The sequence below is a fragment of the Notamacropus eugenii genome, chromosome 5, assembly GCF_028372415.1.
Source record: "Notamacropus eugenii isolate mMacEug1 chromosome 5, mMacEug1.pri_v2, whole genome shotgun sequence".
NCBI classification, from domain to species: domain Eukaryota; kingdom Metazoa; phylum Chordata; class Mammalia; order Diprotodontia; family Macropodidae; genus Notamacropus; species Notamacropus eugenii.
In genome coordinates, this window is record NC_092876.1 from 15,398,935 (window position 1) to 15,415,234 (window position 16,300).

General features: G+C 43.3%; 1 protein-coding gene across 8 annotated transcripts; it reads right to left on the reverse strand.

The window, feature by feature from the left end:
- Nucleotides 1-1,877: 1,877 nt before the first annotated feature.
- On the reverse strand, nucleotides 1,878-15,673 carry LOC140503506 (immunoglobulin superfamily member 1-like). Of its 8 annotated transcripts, none has more exons than XM_072607562.1 (14): nucleotides 15,464-15,673; nucleotides 14,935-15,078; nucleotides 10,047-10,492; nucleotides 9,754-9,789; nucleotides 9,273-9,548; nucleotides 7,308-7,607; nucleotides 6,706-7,005; nucleotides 5,639-5,938; nucleotides 4,949-5,218; nucleotides 4,438-4,536; nucleotides 4,307-4,334; nucleotides 4,067-4,143; nucleotides 3,902-3,939; nucleotides 1,878-3,493 (listed from the first exon to the last, which is right to left on the reverse strand). In XM_072607562.1, the coding sequence occupies exons 3-14, from the start codon at nucleotides 10,078-10,080 to the stop codon at nucleotides 3,362-3,364; spliced, it is 1,890 nt and encodes a 629-aa protein (XP_072463663.1). In that variant the 5' UTR covers nucleotides 10,081-10,492; nucleotides 14,935-15,078; nucleotides 15,464-15,673; the 3' UTR covers nucleotides 1,878-3,361. The 8 variants fall into 8 exon arrangements, with proteins under 8 accessions (XP_072463663.1, XP_072463662.1, XP_072463660.1 ...); XM_072607561.1 differs by having other exon boundaries at nucleotides 14,935-15,114; XM_072607559.1 differs by having other exon boundaries at nucleotides 15,307-15,673.
- Nucleotides 15,674-16,300: the final 627 nt, after the last annotated feature.

Here is a 16,300-nt window from a genome sequence, read left to right on the forward strand (position 1 = left end):
CTTGCCATTCCTTCATTTCCCACTAGCTTCCACTCCTTGGACTAGAACCCAATTTGCTGCTGCAGAGTCCTCAGCAAACTGCCTTTACCTTGTCCCATGCTTTCAGTTTCCTTTTCTGTTTTCTTCCATGGTTGCATCGTACATTCTTTGAGTGGACTGTATTTCTCTTTGGAATTTGTATCGTCAGTACTTATCACAGTTCTTTGCTACATAGGTCCTTAAACAATGTCATGACTGACTAATAGCACAAAGAAATCAAGTCAGAGACATTCGCAGACCAAAAGCATTAGTGTCCAGAGAGTGCAGAAATAGAAAACTTCACCCCAGGAAGCCCAAGAGTGCCAAATACCTCAGGATAGAGACCTTGGAACTCTAGGAAAATGCAGAATTTAGTATCGTATAGGCAAGCAGCTGAGGTTTCTAAGTGATCACATGCCCCTAGAACTCTGTACTGAGATATTATAATATTTTCATATATAATCCTCTGAAACTCAAATATCCAAAGAAGCTTTACCCTAAGAAGTAAAAGTCAGTGAAGAAACTCAGGGTACCTGGGTAAGACCAAGCAGGTCTGACTATCCCACTGCACAATCACAGCAAGCCCCAGAGCCTCAGCTAGAAAACTCATTTGAGAAAGATAAACAATCCCAAAACAACACTGACCAACATGAAATTGCATATGTATGCCTGCATATATAGATATAGATATGTATGTATATGCACATACACACAAGTACACATGTGTTAGAATACACATGCATGTATACATGTATGCACATGTGTGTGTATGTGTTTGTGTATATATGTATGTGTGTATATATAAATATGTATATATGCACATTTACATATATAGTTGCATGCACATGTACATATATACATATATACACACCATAGATAGATAGATATAGATATCTATATCTACATAGATAGATAGATAGATAGATAGATAGATAGATAGATAGATAGATAATTAGATAGATAGATAGATAGATGTAATTTGTATGGGAATGAACGAACAGTTGTGGTGTATGATTGTTATGGAATACTACTGTGCTATAAGAAATAATGAACTCAGTGATTCTAGAAAAACCTGGAAAGACTTGAATAAAACAATGAAGAGTGAAATGAGCAAAGTCAAGGGAAAATTGCATATGGAAAGAGCAGTATTGTATAAAAACAATTCAACTTTCCATTATTATTTCCGTATGAAGAAAGACACTATCTGTATCCAGAAAAAGAACTCATAAAAGAAGTATGTATAGAATGATTTTATGCATGTGTATACATATATGCATATTTCTGTCCTATAATAACCATTTTGGGATGGGGAGGGAAATAAAGGGAAAAAATTAACATGATAACTTTATTATACGTTTAAAAGGAAAAATAAATTTTACGTGATAAACTTTCAGTTTTATGCGCAATCGCATTTTATTATACTGTTATAGAAATGCCTATTCCATTCTATAAATTAAAAATTAAATAAATATGACATAAAAAAGGAAATAAAGAAGATTTTGAAATGCCAAGGAATAAAATTTTGGGTCACAAAAGACCTAGAAGCTTCAACTAAATGAGAGTAGATTTACAGATAAATTACTCAAAAAATGTCTAACCTTACAACTCTGAATTACTTTGTAAAGCTGAGCATATTCCTATAAAGGAAAAGGTGTGTATGGTGGGACTTTAATGGAATAAGGCAAACACATACACACACACACAAACACACACACACACTCAAAAATAATAACAGCATTTGAGTTGCAACTCAAGAGTGTAGAGAAACCTGGATATTTACTTAAATAATTGGAAGGGGCTTGATAATGGTTATAGAGTGCTAATATTTCATGATTATCATACTGGAAAAAATGGTCCTCTGTGATTTTTCTGGGTTTTATTTCTCAGGCTGTGGTTTGACACATTTTCTTGATCATTATGGAAGAGGTTTTGGGGGAACTGAGGCAAAGTTGCTAGTCTACCTTCTGTTACATTAAAACAGGAAGGAAAGAAAGAAGTGCCACTTCAGCAGCTTAATGAATTCAAATAAATAAGAAATCACAGGATTTGGACGCATATTGTTTTAATGGTTTTGAGAGTCACAATAGAAGGGAAGGGTAGAAGGAATATATTAGTGTAGACATGAGGAAGGAAGGGATTGTTGTTTCTCATATTTGAAGTGCATGAGGAAAGAGTATTCAAACACAGAAAGAAGCGGGGGAGTGCACAGCAAATGAACCTCACTTCCATCTAAAGTGTACAAGTAAGGATTAAATACATGCGCATAAATAATTTTGCGTCAAAACAGAACAAACAATAGAGAAATAAGCAGGGATTGGGGTGGGATGAGGAGAATAATAGGAAGGAGCAAATATATTCAGTAGTAAGCCTATTTTACTCCTACTGAAGAAGGAATTGAAAGGAGGAAAAAAAAGACCAAGAACCTATGGGGCTATTCTCGATTATCTTTTAGACAATGAGGGGATGGCAGCACCAGCAAGAAATGAAAAATAATATTGCACCACATAAAACTGAAAATTAGATGATTTCAGAGAACCTTGGATAATATGAACTGATGCAGAGTAATGGGAGTGTAACCAGAAAGACAATTTATGCAAGGAAAATATTGTAAAAGAAAAAAAATCACAAGATTTAAGACTTCTGAACAATGTAACAAGCAACCATGACTTCAGAGTAGCTCTGATGAAATGTAGTGCTCATGGCTTGACTGAGAGGTAACAGACCCAAAGTACAAAAACATATATTTTCATCCTGACCACTATGTGGAAGCATTTTACTTAACTCTCCTTATTTGTTACAAGTCTGTCTGTCTGTCTGTCTGTCTCTCTTTCTTCTTCTTTTAAGTGGAGGGTTTGAGCCTGAGTGCCTTCATACTTTTCCAGGCTTCTTACACTTTATTTCTTTCCTCTCACTCCATGAGCCAGCCACATTGGCTCGTTATTTTTTGTCTTTACACAAAGAGTTTCTTAGCTCCAGACTTTTTTAGTGATTGTCCTGCATTCCTGAAATGTTATCCTTCCTCCAACCTGCCCCCTGTTTTCTCTGGTTTCCTTTAAAATTCAACTCCAATCCCAGTGCAGGAGACTTTTTCCTGGTTCCCACAAATGTTACTGGCTTTCTCTCTGAGTTTCTTACCTCCTCCCTTTCTACTGTATATACATCTTATATGTCTATCATCTTCAAGGACAGATGCAGCTGGTGGGTACAACTCTAGACCAAAATGGATATCTCCAGTAGGCATCACGGCTCTTCAGGGTTGGGAATATGATGAAACATACTAGTGGACTGATACAATAGGGTCAGGAGAAGGGAGAGAATTTCCTGTTGAAAAGTACCCAAACTCTCAGTCTAAGGAGATAGTGGCATAGACTGTGGGCTCTGTGGAATTTTCCTTGGGGTCTTCTTGCCTCTTATTCAAGGTTCTTTTATTCAGATGAGCATAGGTCACTCCTTCAAGGTCTTCAGCCATGTGAACCTGAAGGAGAAATACAAGGGTGAGGGAAGAGTGAATGATACTGGAACAGGAGTTCCTAATATTTTCACGTCTCATGAAAGCTTCAGCAGCCTGTCTGGTGAAACCCATGGATGTCTTCTCAATTTCATGTCTTTAATTAGATGAGATGAACTCCATAGGATTATCAAGGTAAGGAAATAATATTTCAATATTATTTGAATATACAGTTATTGAAATTTTTAAAAAAATGACCCCAAACAAATTCAGGGATCCACAACAGATAACCCTTGCCTTGGGAGAGGAGAAGAATTAATAAATAAGTCACTTAGAAATGGTCCAACACTATGCCCATAGTTTGTGGTTAAAGGTAGGGGTCAAGAACAAGACAGCCTCCTCCTCCAGGTAGAGGACAGGACAGAAATAACTCACCGATGGTTCCCTTGGTGTGCCTCTCGCCACTTCTGTATCTGAGGTAGAGGAAAGATTCTATCATTCCCCCAGCTCCCAAGACCATTACCTTCATCCTGCTTAAAAATCTCAGATATCTCAGAGCATGATGCCTTTCCCTGGTCCCTTCCCAATCACATAACTTACATAGTGGCTCATCTGTGGGGGCCTCTGGGTGATGGGGCTGACAGACACCCTGAGGAAGACAAGGGCAGCAGAAGACTCTGTAGGGAGAGGGGGAGGAAATAGCACCAGAGGATATAGGTCACTCTGCAGCTGGTTTGAGTGTTTTCTCCCCAACAGGAGCTCTATTCAGTACAGAGGAGCAAGGGATACATAAGATGGAAGAAATAAGGGATTATTACTGTAGGAGCTGAGTCTTCTTACCTCCTAAGGCCTTCTCTATGCAAGGACCCTGATGAGGGAAACATGGGAAAGAAAATAACATCAGGGAAGTGCCAGAAGGAGACAATGCAGGAAAAGAGGCTTCACCCTCTCCCCTCTTCACCCTCACTCACCGATAGGGATGGAACGATGGCAGAGAAATGCCAACAGGAGAAGGCAGATAAGGAGGAAGGAGACACAGCTGAGGGCTATGAGGAGAATGTTACTGGGCACTGAAACAGGAGTTGGGGAGAGAGAAGACTCCTCATCAATCATTCTCTTGAGAGGACTTCCACCTTTTACCTGTGATTATCCCTGAATTTTCCCTCCACCCATCACTCACAGTGTTCCCCCGTTTGGCACAAATGCTGCTCAGAGAAGATTCATCCTTTAGAATTAGGATGAGAAATTGTCAAAGCAGGATGGAGATAGGTGAGGTGTAGGGAAGGATGGGAAGAAAGTTATATCTTAGCCCACACCCTTGGTCCCTGTGGGCCTGGAATTGAGAACAGTGTCAAAGTCTCCATTGTCTCATCCTGTGTCTCTTGCCAAGAACCCAGGTCTTGGTTTCATCTTCTTGTAGGGGCTCAGGGACAGAGTGATTATTAGCACCTCCAGTAATTCTTGTGGGTTTCTTCCTCTCACCTGTCACTCTAATTTCAAGAGGGTCACTTTCTCGTGTCCTGAGGCTTCCAGTGGTGCCAGGCTGATAGCTGCAGCTGTAATTGCCAGAGTGCTTGGGGGTCACATGTGTCAAAAGGAAGTGGGCCTCATCTTGAATGGCAGTCATGATTCCCTCCTTGTACAGAATAAACCTAGAACTCCATGGAAGCCCCTGACACAGGAGGATCACATTGGACCCTGAAGCAACCTCGTGCCCAGGCAAGGCTGAGAGGGAAGGCTTGAGGAGTGCATCTGGAAAACCAAGCAGAGGCCAAAGACCCTCAAGGGCCCCTTCTACAGTGGGGTTGGGGAGGCAGGAGATAGAAAGGACCTGAAGAACCTCTGGTCCTCAGCTACAACTCCTTGCTCATTCCTTTTGCAAAGTCTCCTTCCCTTCAGAGCGATGAGTGCCACCAAACTTGGAATATTTTCTGGGTTTACTAACACACAAGGAGGCTGTTCCTCTCTTACTCCTTATACCTTGAGTTTGGAGTAGCTCTTGAGCTGGCCTATGCTTCCACCTGTGCCTTCTAAATACATAGGGGTGGACTCCACAGGTTATATGGCTTGATACTAAAAAGAGACCCAAACAATACATCCTTCCTAGGCTGTCTATTAATACTGATTCCCAATGTTCTACTTTATACCTTAAGGGACTGGACACACCCTCACCTGTCACCCAGATCTCGAGGACCTCACTGGCTTCAGACACTTCATATGGAGCCATCCTCCTATGGTAGAAACAGCGGTAGCTGCCAGAATCCTGCCCCCTCACAGAGAGGAGAAGAAAGTCAGCCGAGGTCCCAGCTGGGCTCTGCCTCTGCAAGGGCTGAGGGCTTCCCATCTTCAGCAGAGTGAATGTCAGGCCACTGAGGAATGTCTGAGGGGGCTGTCGACACTGGAGAGTCACATGAATCCCAGGCTCCACCACAACAGCTGGGAGGGCTGAGAGAGAAGGCTTGGGGAGAGATCCTGGGAGAGGGAGAACAGGAGGCTGGGAGTCAGGATAGTGGGGTCAAGTCCCTGCTCTGCCTTGGTGATCATGGTCCATTCACTAGAACTGTCTAAACCTCATTTATCTTCTCTGTAAATGAGGAGGGTAAACTGAAAGATCTCTCAACCCTTTCCTGCTCCAGCAACTCAGGCATCTAAGGACACTTTCGCATTTGAAGGAGCTCATGCAACCTAAAGTCTCCTGCATCTGATGATTCTTGGAAGGGAAGATCATACCCCTATCTGGGCTATCTAAGACAGAACTGGGGCTCAGCTTAAAAGCAGGGCTCAGATCATGGTTCGGGAGAGAGAAGGCTTAGTCACTCATTTTTTGTGTGTCTCACTTTACTCTTTGCCAATGGGAGGGTTTGACTTCTTTAAAATGAGCTAGAGAAGAAAATGGCAAACTATTCCTCTAGTGTCTCTGCCAGGAAAATCCCAATGGTGCTACAAGGAGTTGGGAAAATCTGCACAACAACAAAAATGTGAGTTTGGCCTCAAGAATCTCCAAGGTCCATTTTAGCTCTGTGTCTCTATGTCTCTTCTAACTCCCACCATTCAGTCCCCACCATCACCTTTCTGCCCTAGATTCTAGATGACAATAGAAATACCTCATCTCTTCCAAGTTCCCATAGTCCTGCCAGACCCCAAGGCAGAGCTGACTGGGTAGACACCAGGCCTTCATGCATATCTTGACAAAAAACAGAGTGATCATTCTTAGAGTTATTCTGGGTCCCACCCCTCACCTGTAACGACCAATTCCAGGTAATCACTGTACATTGAACCTCTAAAAGATGCTATCTTTTCCCTATAAGTGCAGCTGTAGCTCCCAGCATCCTTGGGTCTCACGGATGGAAGGATGAAACTAGTCCAGAGACCTGATGAGGTCTGCTGCTGTAAGTGCCCATGGGTTAAAACCTTCCACAGAGTGAAAGTCACCTCTGCAAGGGAGGACAGCTTGGGCCTTGAGCACCAGAGGGTGATGTTGGTCCCTGGGGCCACCACAAGGCCAGGTTGGGCCCACAGAGTGGGCTTAGGGAGTTGTCCTGTGGGTAAAGGGGAAATAAATGTCAAAGGCAGATGTCAATTCTGGGGCTCCTCCTCTAATCCATTAATGTGAGGGGCAACAACAATCTTGCCCCTATTCTCATTTTCTGTCTGGGCCTGCCCTACTATCCTGGGGCTCAAGGCTGAGTTTATGAAGAACAGGAGAGGGTCCCAGGGTCTCCTCCAGCCTCTCCCCAAACCATGCCTTCAAAATTTCCAGGATTTTATATTTTTCCCATCACTCTATGGGCCTGTGTGTAGGGGATGGAATCAAGAGTTGTGGGTTCCCATTTCTAGTCACCTAGCACAGTCAGCTCCAGGGTATTGCTGGGATGGGACCCACTGTAGGGCACTTTGTTCTTGTAGTAAATACAGCTGTAGCTCCCCATGTCCTCAAGTCTCACAGATGGAAGTGAAAAATCAACCCAGGTCCAGGCAGTGCTCTGTTGCTGCAAGGGCTCCAGGCTCTTGGCCTCCAGCAAGGCAAAACTGTAGTCCTGAGAGGATGCCTGTCCTGACATGTCACACCTGATGGTTGCTGTTGCTCCTGGGTATAATGGAGAGCCATGCGAGGCTGAAATGGAGGGTTTGGGGAAGATTCCTATGAAAGGAGAAAGAAAGTTTTGGACCTGCTCTCTCCCTCCAAGTCTCCTCAAATCACTCCCTGAAAGACAACCAAGAAAGGGGAGCTAGGTCTGCTCATGGCTGGGTAACTGGGCTTCTGGATCTCCCTCAGAAAGATAACTTGTGAATATACAGAGAGATGAGAGAAGAAAGGACATGGGCAGAGTAAGATGATTCCCCCCATATGCCCTTTTTCTCACCTTCTCCAAGAGGCCCAGCTCAGTCCCTCCCATCCGGGCCTACTGCACTGAGGCATGATCCTGAGGCACCACCCCTGGCAAATTCAGACCTTTCTGTTAAGCTCTGAGATTTGCAAAGCTCTGTCCTTCCAATAACCCCACACATGGGGAGGTTAGAGTGATACCCTGATTGGATCCAGGGCCCTACTCACATGGTGCCAGGTCTCTGTCCTGTCACCTCTGTCCACTCCTCAATAAAATCAAAGCTTGGCTGGCAGAAGAGTGAGGGAGCTCCTTCTTCATAGCTTTGTTAGTAACTTGCTTTAGCCTAGCTCTGCTGCCCTCAGTCTTTACCTATACATCAGGTACCTCCTGCTCATTGATGGTTTATGAAAGATTCCACCTGTGCTGCCCTCAGGGAGCTAATAGTCTCAGGGATCACAAAGGTTTGAGCTCAAATGACCTCACTAGGTAATTCAACTCATGAAATTCATGTCATGAAAAAGGGAACTGAGGTCCACAAAAGGTCAAGGACTTGCCCACTGTCAACCAGCTAGGACATGATGGGGCAGGCATCTGATTCTATACCACAAGCTCTGGATCTCAGGATCCTTCCCCCTTCAACAGACAGTCTTCTAAATGAGGTCAGATGGACTGCAACCTGGGTGGTGGAAGGGAAATCAGTACTGGAGCAGGAATACAAGGGAGGTGTAGGTACCATGCTAGGTAGCCCAATACCCCAGGCTTTGATACTTGATACAATCAGAGATAGCATTCTGAAGCAGCCAGAATCTGACCTGGGCTTTGAGGATGTGGAGGATATGATGGATGAAGGTGGGAAGGCTATCCCAGGCAGGGGAAACTGTGTGAGCAAAGGTGGAAAGATGGGGTGCAGAGAGAGGTGATTGAATCACATGGCAATTACAGAAACAATTGGACGTGTTTCTGTCTGCTTCTTTAAGGACAGGAAAATCAATCTGAGTAAAGTGTGTTGAGCAAAGGGAGCATCAGAAGGGTGCACCCCTTCTCCCAAATTCTGTGTGTCTTCAGAGAGAGGAGCAGCCCAGATCTCATCACTGGGTCATCAGATATAGAAATATCTATGGATTTGGTGGGGAGTGTTATGGGTTCAAATCTAGGCCATGACAGTAAAGGACTAAATTACTTCAAGTCACTTTACCTCTTCTCTAAGTCTCAGTTTTCCCATCTCTAAAAGGGAAATTGTGAGACATGTGCCCTCCTCATAGGTTTACTTAGGGGAAAGATTTTTCAAACCTATCATTCCTCCTAAAATGTGAGCTGGTAAGCCAGGAGTTCCTTGAACCTGGGGAGGTGGGGTTGGTAAGGGGAAATAGATAGTCAATCCTCAGGGTTGTAGGTGACTCCAGAGAGAGGGGTCTGGACTCATCTCTCAGGCCTTGCTTCCTTTCACCAGGCATGGTTGTAGACCAGAAATGCCTCACCTGTTACCACCAAGTCCAGAGCTTCACTGAGCTCTGACCACAAGGGTCCCTGCCCAAAGCGGCAGCTGTAGCTTCTTGCATCTTTCCAGTCATCCACATTCCTGAGCAAAAAATCTGCCTGTTGCCAGGAGGCATTTCGCTCCTCCCTGAGCTCTCCATCCTTCCAGAGCTGGAATCGGTCACTGCCCAGGTAACCCTGGCACCGTAGGATCACGTCTGCTCCCCTGGAGACTACAGGACTCGAGATGGCCCAGAGAGTAGGCCTAGGAAGGGGACCTGAGATGGAAACAAAGTCCAGGGTTCCAGAGATTTCTCTCACTTCAATTTTTTTTTTTTAGCTCTGAATCTTGAATCCCCAACCTGTCATTTCATCCATAAATCCAAATGTCTTATTTCCCTCCCTGATTATTATGGGGATGGCTATTTGGAATGAATTAGGACAAAGAAAAGGAGGCAGGCAATAGTGTTGGGGACAGCTTACCCATCTGTGCCCTCACTGCCCAGTCCAGAGACAGTCCTGTAAGAGAATCTCAGGTTAGGTATGCCTCTCCTACAGCCCACAGTGATCCATTCCAAACTCTCACCAAAGCCCAAGAAACTCTAATTTTGTTTTGGTCAGAATATGAAGAAAGAATCTTTTGAGCAGATTCTGGGCTCCTGCTCTGTTTCAAATGATTCTGTCTCTTCCTTAGGCTTCTCCCTATCCTTCTGTGTCAGGAACCAAGTCCTTGTCACAACATTGCTCCCTCCCCATGCCAGACCCTGGACACTCACCAATGTAGATCAAAGAAGTGACTGTGGGTCCCATGCTGGGTCTTCAGCTCTGTCCTGGGCTGCCCACCTTCAACTGGGCAAAGGGGAAAAGTTAGATGGAATAGAGACTGGCTAAGGATGTGGTAGCCAGCTCTGCTGCCTTACACACCTAATCTCAGGGCCCACAATTTCCGTTCTTATGGTGATGAATGAGGGATGATGGTTCTTCAATGCTTAGATCTGAGGATAGGGGTGGAGTCAAGACGGGAGAGTATAAGCAGTCACTTTCTAGAGCTGTCCCCTGAAACTCAGCCCAATACCTGTGAAAAATGTCTCTAAACAAATTCTGGAGCTTCAGAATGCACAGAATGATTGAGTGAAGCAAATCTCTAACCCAAGATGGCCTGGAAGGTCGACAAGAAGGATCCATTGTACCCCACTTGGAGCAGAGGCCCATCCAGCATCACCTGCATACACAACACAGACAGGACCTAAGCAGATCTTGGGAGGGGAACTGAATCACCACCACCTCTGGGCGTCTTCAGACTTCAAGACCCCAAAACACTAAGGAGAAATTGGAAGGTCAGGGGAAACACCTATGCAATGTATATGAGAGTGTGGAGTGGTCAGGCCCCAGTTCCAGGGCAGGAGCAGATGTGGAGGAACAAGGGTAGCAGTGGCAAGGGGAATTACAGTCACTGTTTCTGGAGCTCTAGGCCTACATATTTGGGGGGATTGAGCTACTGACAGTACACCCTCCACCCCCACTTGAAGCAGAGAACTACCGTAAGAAAGAGATGAAAAGTCAAGTAAATGGCTGGAGAAATGAGCAAAAACCAGAAAAAAGAATCAGACTATAGAATCTTGCTTTGGTGACAAGAAAGACCAAAATATACAAACAGAAGACAACAAAGTCAAAGCTCCTCCATTCAATGCCCCCAAGAAAAATATGAATTGGTCTCAGTGCATGGAAGAGTTCAAAAAGGATTTTGAAAATCAAGTAAGAGAAGTATAGCAAAAATTGGGAAGATAAATGAGAGTGATGCAAGAAAATAGTGAATAATGAGCCAACTGTTTGATAAAGGAGGGCCAAAAAATGCTGAAGAAAATAACACCTTAAAAAGTAGACTAACCCAAATGGCAAAAGAGATCTAAAAAGCCAATGAAGAGAAGAATGCCCTAAAAAACAGAATTGTCCAGATGGAAAAGGAAGTCCAAAGCCTCACTGAAAAAAATAATTCCTTAAAAATTAGAATAGAGCAGATGGAAGTTAGTGACTTTATGAAAAAAAAAAACAAGAAATTACAAAACAAAAGCAAAGGAAGGAAAAATAACAATGTGATATATCTGATTGGAAAAATAACTGACCCAGAAAACAGATCTAGGAGAGATAATTTAAAAATTTTTGGACTACTTGAAAGCCATAGTAATAACAAAAAAAAGAGCCTAGAAATCATCTTTCAAGAAAGTATCAAGGAAAATTGCCCTGATATTGTAAAATCAGAGGGCAAAACAGATATTGAAAGAATCCACCTATTGCCTCCTGAAAGAGATCCCAGAAGAAAAGGTCCCAGTAATATTGTAACCAAATGCCAAAGCTTCCAGATGAAGGAGAAAAAATTGCGTGAGTCAGAAGGAAACAATTCGAGTACTGTGGAAACACAAACAGGATAAGACAAGATCTAACAACTTCTACATTCTGGGGGTTAGAGGAGCTAGGATTAAAACCAAGAATCTCCTACACAACAAAACTGAGTACAATACCTTGGGAGAAAAATGGACATTCAATGAAAGAGAGAAATTTCAACCATTCTTGTTGAAAAGTTTAGAGCTGAATAGAAATTTTGACTTTCAAACACAAGAATCAAGAGAAACATGAAATGGTTAGCAGGAAAGAGAAATCATAAGGGATTAGCTAAAGTTGAACTGTCTGCATTCCTAAATGGAAATATAATATTTGTAAATCTTGAGATTTTTCAAAGTATTAGGGTAGTTGGAGTAATTATATACATAGAGACAGAGCACACTAGGTGTGTTGAATAGGTAGGGATGATATCTACAAAAATTAAATTAAGGGGTGAGAAAGGAATATATTTTGAGATAGAGAAAGGGAGAAATAGAATGGGACAAAATTATCTCTCACATAAAAGAGGTAAAAAACAACAACAACAACTTTTTCCATGGAGGGGAAGAGGGGGGAGGTGAGAGAGAAAGAGTCAACCTTAATATCATCAGATTTGGCTTAAGCAGTGAATAACATGCACACTCAGTTTTGCATGAAAATCTGTCTTACATTCCAGGACAGTAAGGGGAAAGGCATAAGGGGGTGGATGACAGAAGGGGAGGGAAAACGGGAGGAGGGGGTAATTAGAAGTAAAGACTTTTAAGAAGGGACAGGGTAACATGAGAGAACAGAATGAATGGCTTCAGGATGCGATGGAGGGAAACATACTTTGCCTTTCACAACATGATATTGTTATGGAAGTGTTTTGCATTACTACACATATATAATCTATATTAAACTGCTTGCCTTGTCAGTCTGGATGGATGTGGAGGGAGGAAGGGAGAGAAGTTGGAGCTCAATGTTTTAAAAACGAATGGTAAAAATTGTTTTTAAAAGCAACTGGGAAATAAGACATACAAGCAATGAGATATAGAAATTTATCTTGCTCTACAAGAAAATAGAGAGGATGAGGTTAAGAGAAAGGAGGGGTATGATAGAAGTGAAACCAGAATGAGGAAAGGGGTAATCAGAATACATGATCTCTTGGGATGGGCTCAGAGGAGAGATGGAGAGAAAATGTTGACCTCAAAATCTTGTGGAATTGAATGTTCACAACTAAATACAAATTCATTAATTAAGTAATAAAAAAGAAAAAAAATCTGAGGGGATCAGGGTGTCTTAAGGTAAATGTAGTCCAGGCAAGACCAGGGAATCTGATGAATATCTAATATTGAAGACGGCTGAAGGGGGCCAGGGCCAAAAATACCAGATTTTCCCAGGTAATAACCAGAGGCTCACCATGAAAGCTTCACCTTGAAAGAACCAAGACTGGACACCAAGTCTAAATGTGCCCATGTCACCTCATCTCAAAACTTAGTCCCACACACTCATTGTGTTTGCTCCCTGTTTGGTACTCTTACTGAGTGAGTCATACTGTGCCCTCTTTTTTTATTGGTAATAATAAAGAAACAACATAATTCTCACTAGCATCATTTAGTACTTTCATGTTTATCAAGCATCTTACATATATTGTCTCATTTCATCTAAACAACCAAGATAACTATTGATATTCTTTCCACTTTACAGATGAGGAAACTGAGACAGATAGGGGTGAAATGACTTGCACAGGTTCATACGTTAGTAAAAATCTGAGGCAGGATTCAAATTCACATCTTCCTGACTCCAAGTTCAGTGAGAGTGCGAAGCTGAAACCATGTATTGTGGGAGTTCAGTGTACACAATAGGTTCGCCTGTCTCCAAGTACCTAAACATCCCCATTACTGAATCTTCTTTAGGTCACCCAAAGGGCAGTAATACTTAGCCCAGGAAAGTTGAGTCACAGTCTTTGCTCCTCTGCTTGCAGCTTGCTCAAATATTACAACTATCTCTGCAGTTGACCCATGACTTGGGGGATTTCTATGGGAGCAGAGCTGACTGTCTTTGTGACCCTTTAGATCATCACCGAGGGCTGTCCTACTAAGGAGCCTCATGAGACAGACAAATTCCAGATAGAGAAGTCCCAATTCAAAGCCTATGACTATTTATGAAGCTCCTACTATGTGACCTTCTGTGTGCCCCATGCTGGAAGTACAAAGACAAAAGAGAAAGTCTGGAACCTCACAGAGATTACACTCCATGGGGATGGGGGAATATAAATTAGTATGTGCCAAAACAAAAATATGTTTGCAAAGATTTCAGGGCAGAAATCAAAGTTGCAATGTGAAGGACAATTTTTTAACAAGAGAACAGGGTTTCCAGAGGGCACAAAGCAAGAGTAGGGGAGAGCAGAATGGGGCACTGAAGGGAGGGAGTCTGAAATGGATGGGAGTGGTAGAAGGGAGTCTGAAGACCAGAGCTTCAGCCTATGACTCAGAACACTGAATGGATGCATCGAATGGAGGATCGTCACCTATTTTCCAGGGCAAAAAACAGGGTCATTGTGCTTATGAGTCCTATGAAAGAGGTGGTAAAGGATGATGAGCCCCCATGCATGATGACAGGCCAGATGGTCCCAGGTCCTATCTGATGTACATCATCAAACATTTCTTTATCATTTAGTATTGGGAGGCTTCTAAGTGTGGGTAATTCAAAGACAGAGATGTTCTCTATTCTCTTAGGTGAGACAAAATACACACATGTAGGTTTATGCCGAATAAATTTTGAAAGAATTGATGCAAAATAAATATCTATACATGGTTAGATACACATTAGTGTGAGAGGGAGAGCACTAGCCATTGGTGAATCAGGAAAGACTTTCTGTCCCAAGTGGTGTGTGAGCAGGAGTCAGTGAGTTCAAAGCCCAGAGGAGCACATTACAGCCATGGGAGATGATCTTTGTAAAGTCATGGAGACAATAGATGGAGATCAGTGTGAAAAGAAGGACTTCTTTGACCAGACTTTACAGCACAGGAAGGGGAGCTATGCACCACAAAGTAAGAAAGATACTTTGAAACCCAATTGTAAAAGGTATTAGAAGCCATAACCAGTGGTCTCTATTTTATCCTAGAGGTAACAGGGAGCCATGGGTGTTCATGGAGTAAGGAGGTGATGTGGTCAGTCCTCTTATTTTGGAAAATTACTTTGCCAGCTGTGTGGAGGATGGGTTAGGATGGGCAAAGGCAATGATCAGTGGAGTCCTAGGGCCAGGCTTCTTGTACAGGGGTGATGATCATCTGCAATACTCACCCCAGCCAGGTCAGCTCAACTTCATATTTAGATTCATTGCTGGTGAGTTGATTATGTCCTCCCAGGTGTGGCATATAGAAGGGTCATTGTTCCTCAGCCAGAAGACAGTGGTCAGTGAGAGATGAAGCTGAGCTCTGGTCCTTCCTGACAGTCAGAATGTAGAGTGGATTTTTACCATCCCTATGAAGAAATTCCAGGGCCAAGGAGCTCACTACCACACAAGGCAACCTGATTCATCATTGAACAACTCTGACTTTACCTTCAGTGGATTCTGCTTCCCTCAAACTTCCCCCACCTTGGTCCTGGTTCTCTTACCTGGGGTCTTCCAGAACACACCTGGACCCTAGGGCTTCCTCTGAAAGCCCTTCTCACCTTTGAAGGTAGTCCTCATGTCCAACTCATCATCAGTGAGTTTAGTCTATTCAAACATCCTCGGTTCCTTCCACTGATTTGTATTCAATAGAAATTGAGCACCATTCTCCTACTCCCACCATCTTCTTTCCTGGTCCCGTCAGGCCATGTCTCTCACCTGGACCTTCTCCTTAAATGTGCCTCTTTGAATGTGCTCTCCACAATAAAGTTTGTACAGAAAGAACCCACAGATGGGACAGGAGTGAAAGAAGTATTGTCCCGAGGAAGGGGCTGGGCCCTCTGGAGTTTGGAGAAGTTGCAGGATTGGGAAAAATGGAAGCAAGGCCTTGATTTCCCAACTTCCTGATGAGTAAGTGTGAGCTGGTGTTTTACCAACTTGCACATATGTCTGCAGAGACAGCTGTTCCTTCTGCTACATCCTGTGCCCAACCCCTAGCCCTATTATCTACTTCAGTCCGCTCAGAAAAAGTGTATACCAGGCACTCACCTCCATGTTCTGGTCTAGTGGCTTCAAGGGCTTCACTGGAGACCTGGAAGATGATCTGAGCAGACCTTTGGAAAGGAGATTTTATTTTATTTTTTTGAATGGGAGAGGTGAGGTAATTGGGGTTGAGTGCCTTGCCCAAGCTCACACAGCTAGTAACGTTCAGTGTCTGAGGCTAGTTTTGAACTCAGGTTCTCCTGACTCCAAGGCTCGTACTCTATTCATGTGCCACCCAGCTGACCCTGGAACAGAGGATTTAGATGTAAGAAGGGATTAAACCAAGTACAGAACAGAAGCCATGAATCTGTTTCTCTCTCTCTCTCTCTCTCTCTCTCTCTCTCTCTCTCTCTCTCTCTCTCTCTCTCTCTCTGTCTCTCTCTCTCTCTGTCTCTTTCTCTCTCTGTCTCTTTCTCTGTCTCTCTCTCTCTGTCTCTCTATCTCTCACCTTCATCTATTCTCTTAAGGCCAGAATAGAGTACGGGTATGTGGGGGCAGGCTTATCTTCTGGGG

What these genes read in the sequence shown, in the direction of transcription:
- LOC140503506 (XM_072607562.1), bottom strand. Translation starts at nt 10,080, where the DNA reads ATGGGACCCACAGTCACTTCTTTGATCTACATTG. An exon ending in CCTGGAGCTGACTGTGCTAG is followed by an intron (nt 7,006 to 7,307) that starts GTGACTAGAAAT and finishes CTTTACCCACAG; the next exon opens with GACAACTCCCTAAGCCCACT. An exon ending in TCTTGAAATTAGAGTGACAG is followed by an intron (nt 4,537 to 4,948) that starts GTGAGAGGAAGA and finishes CTCCTGTTTCAG; the next exon opens with TGCCCAGTAACATTCTCCTC.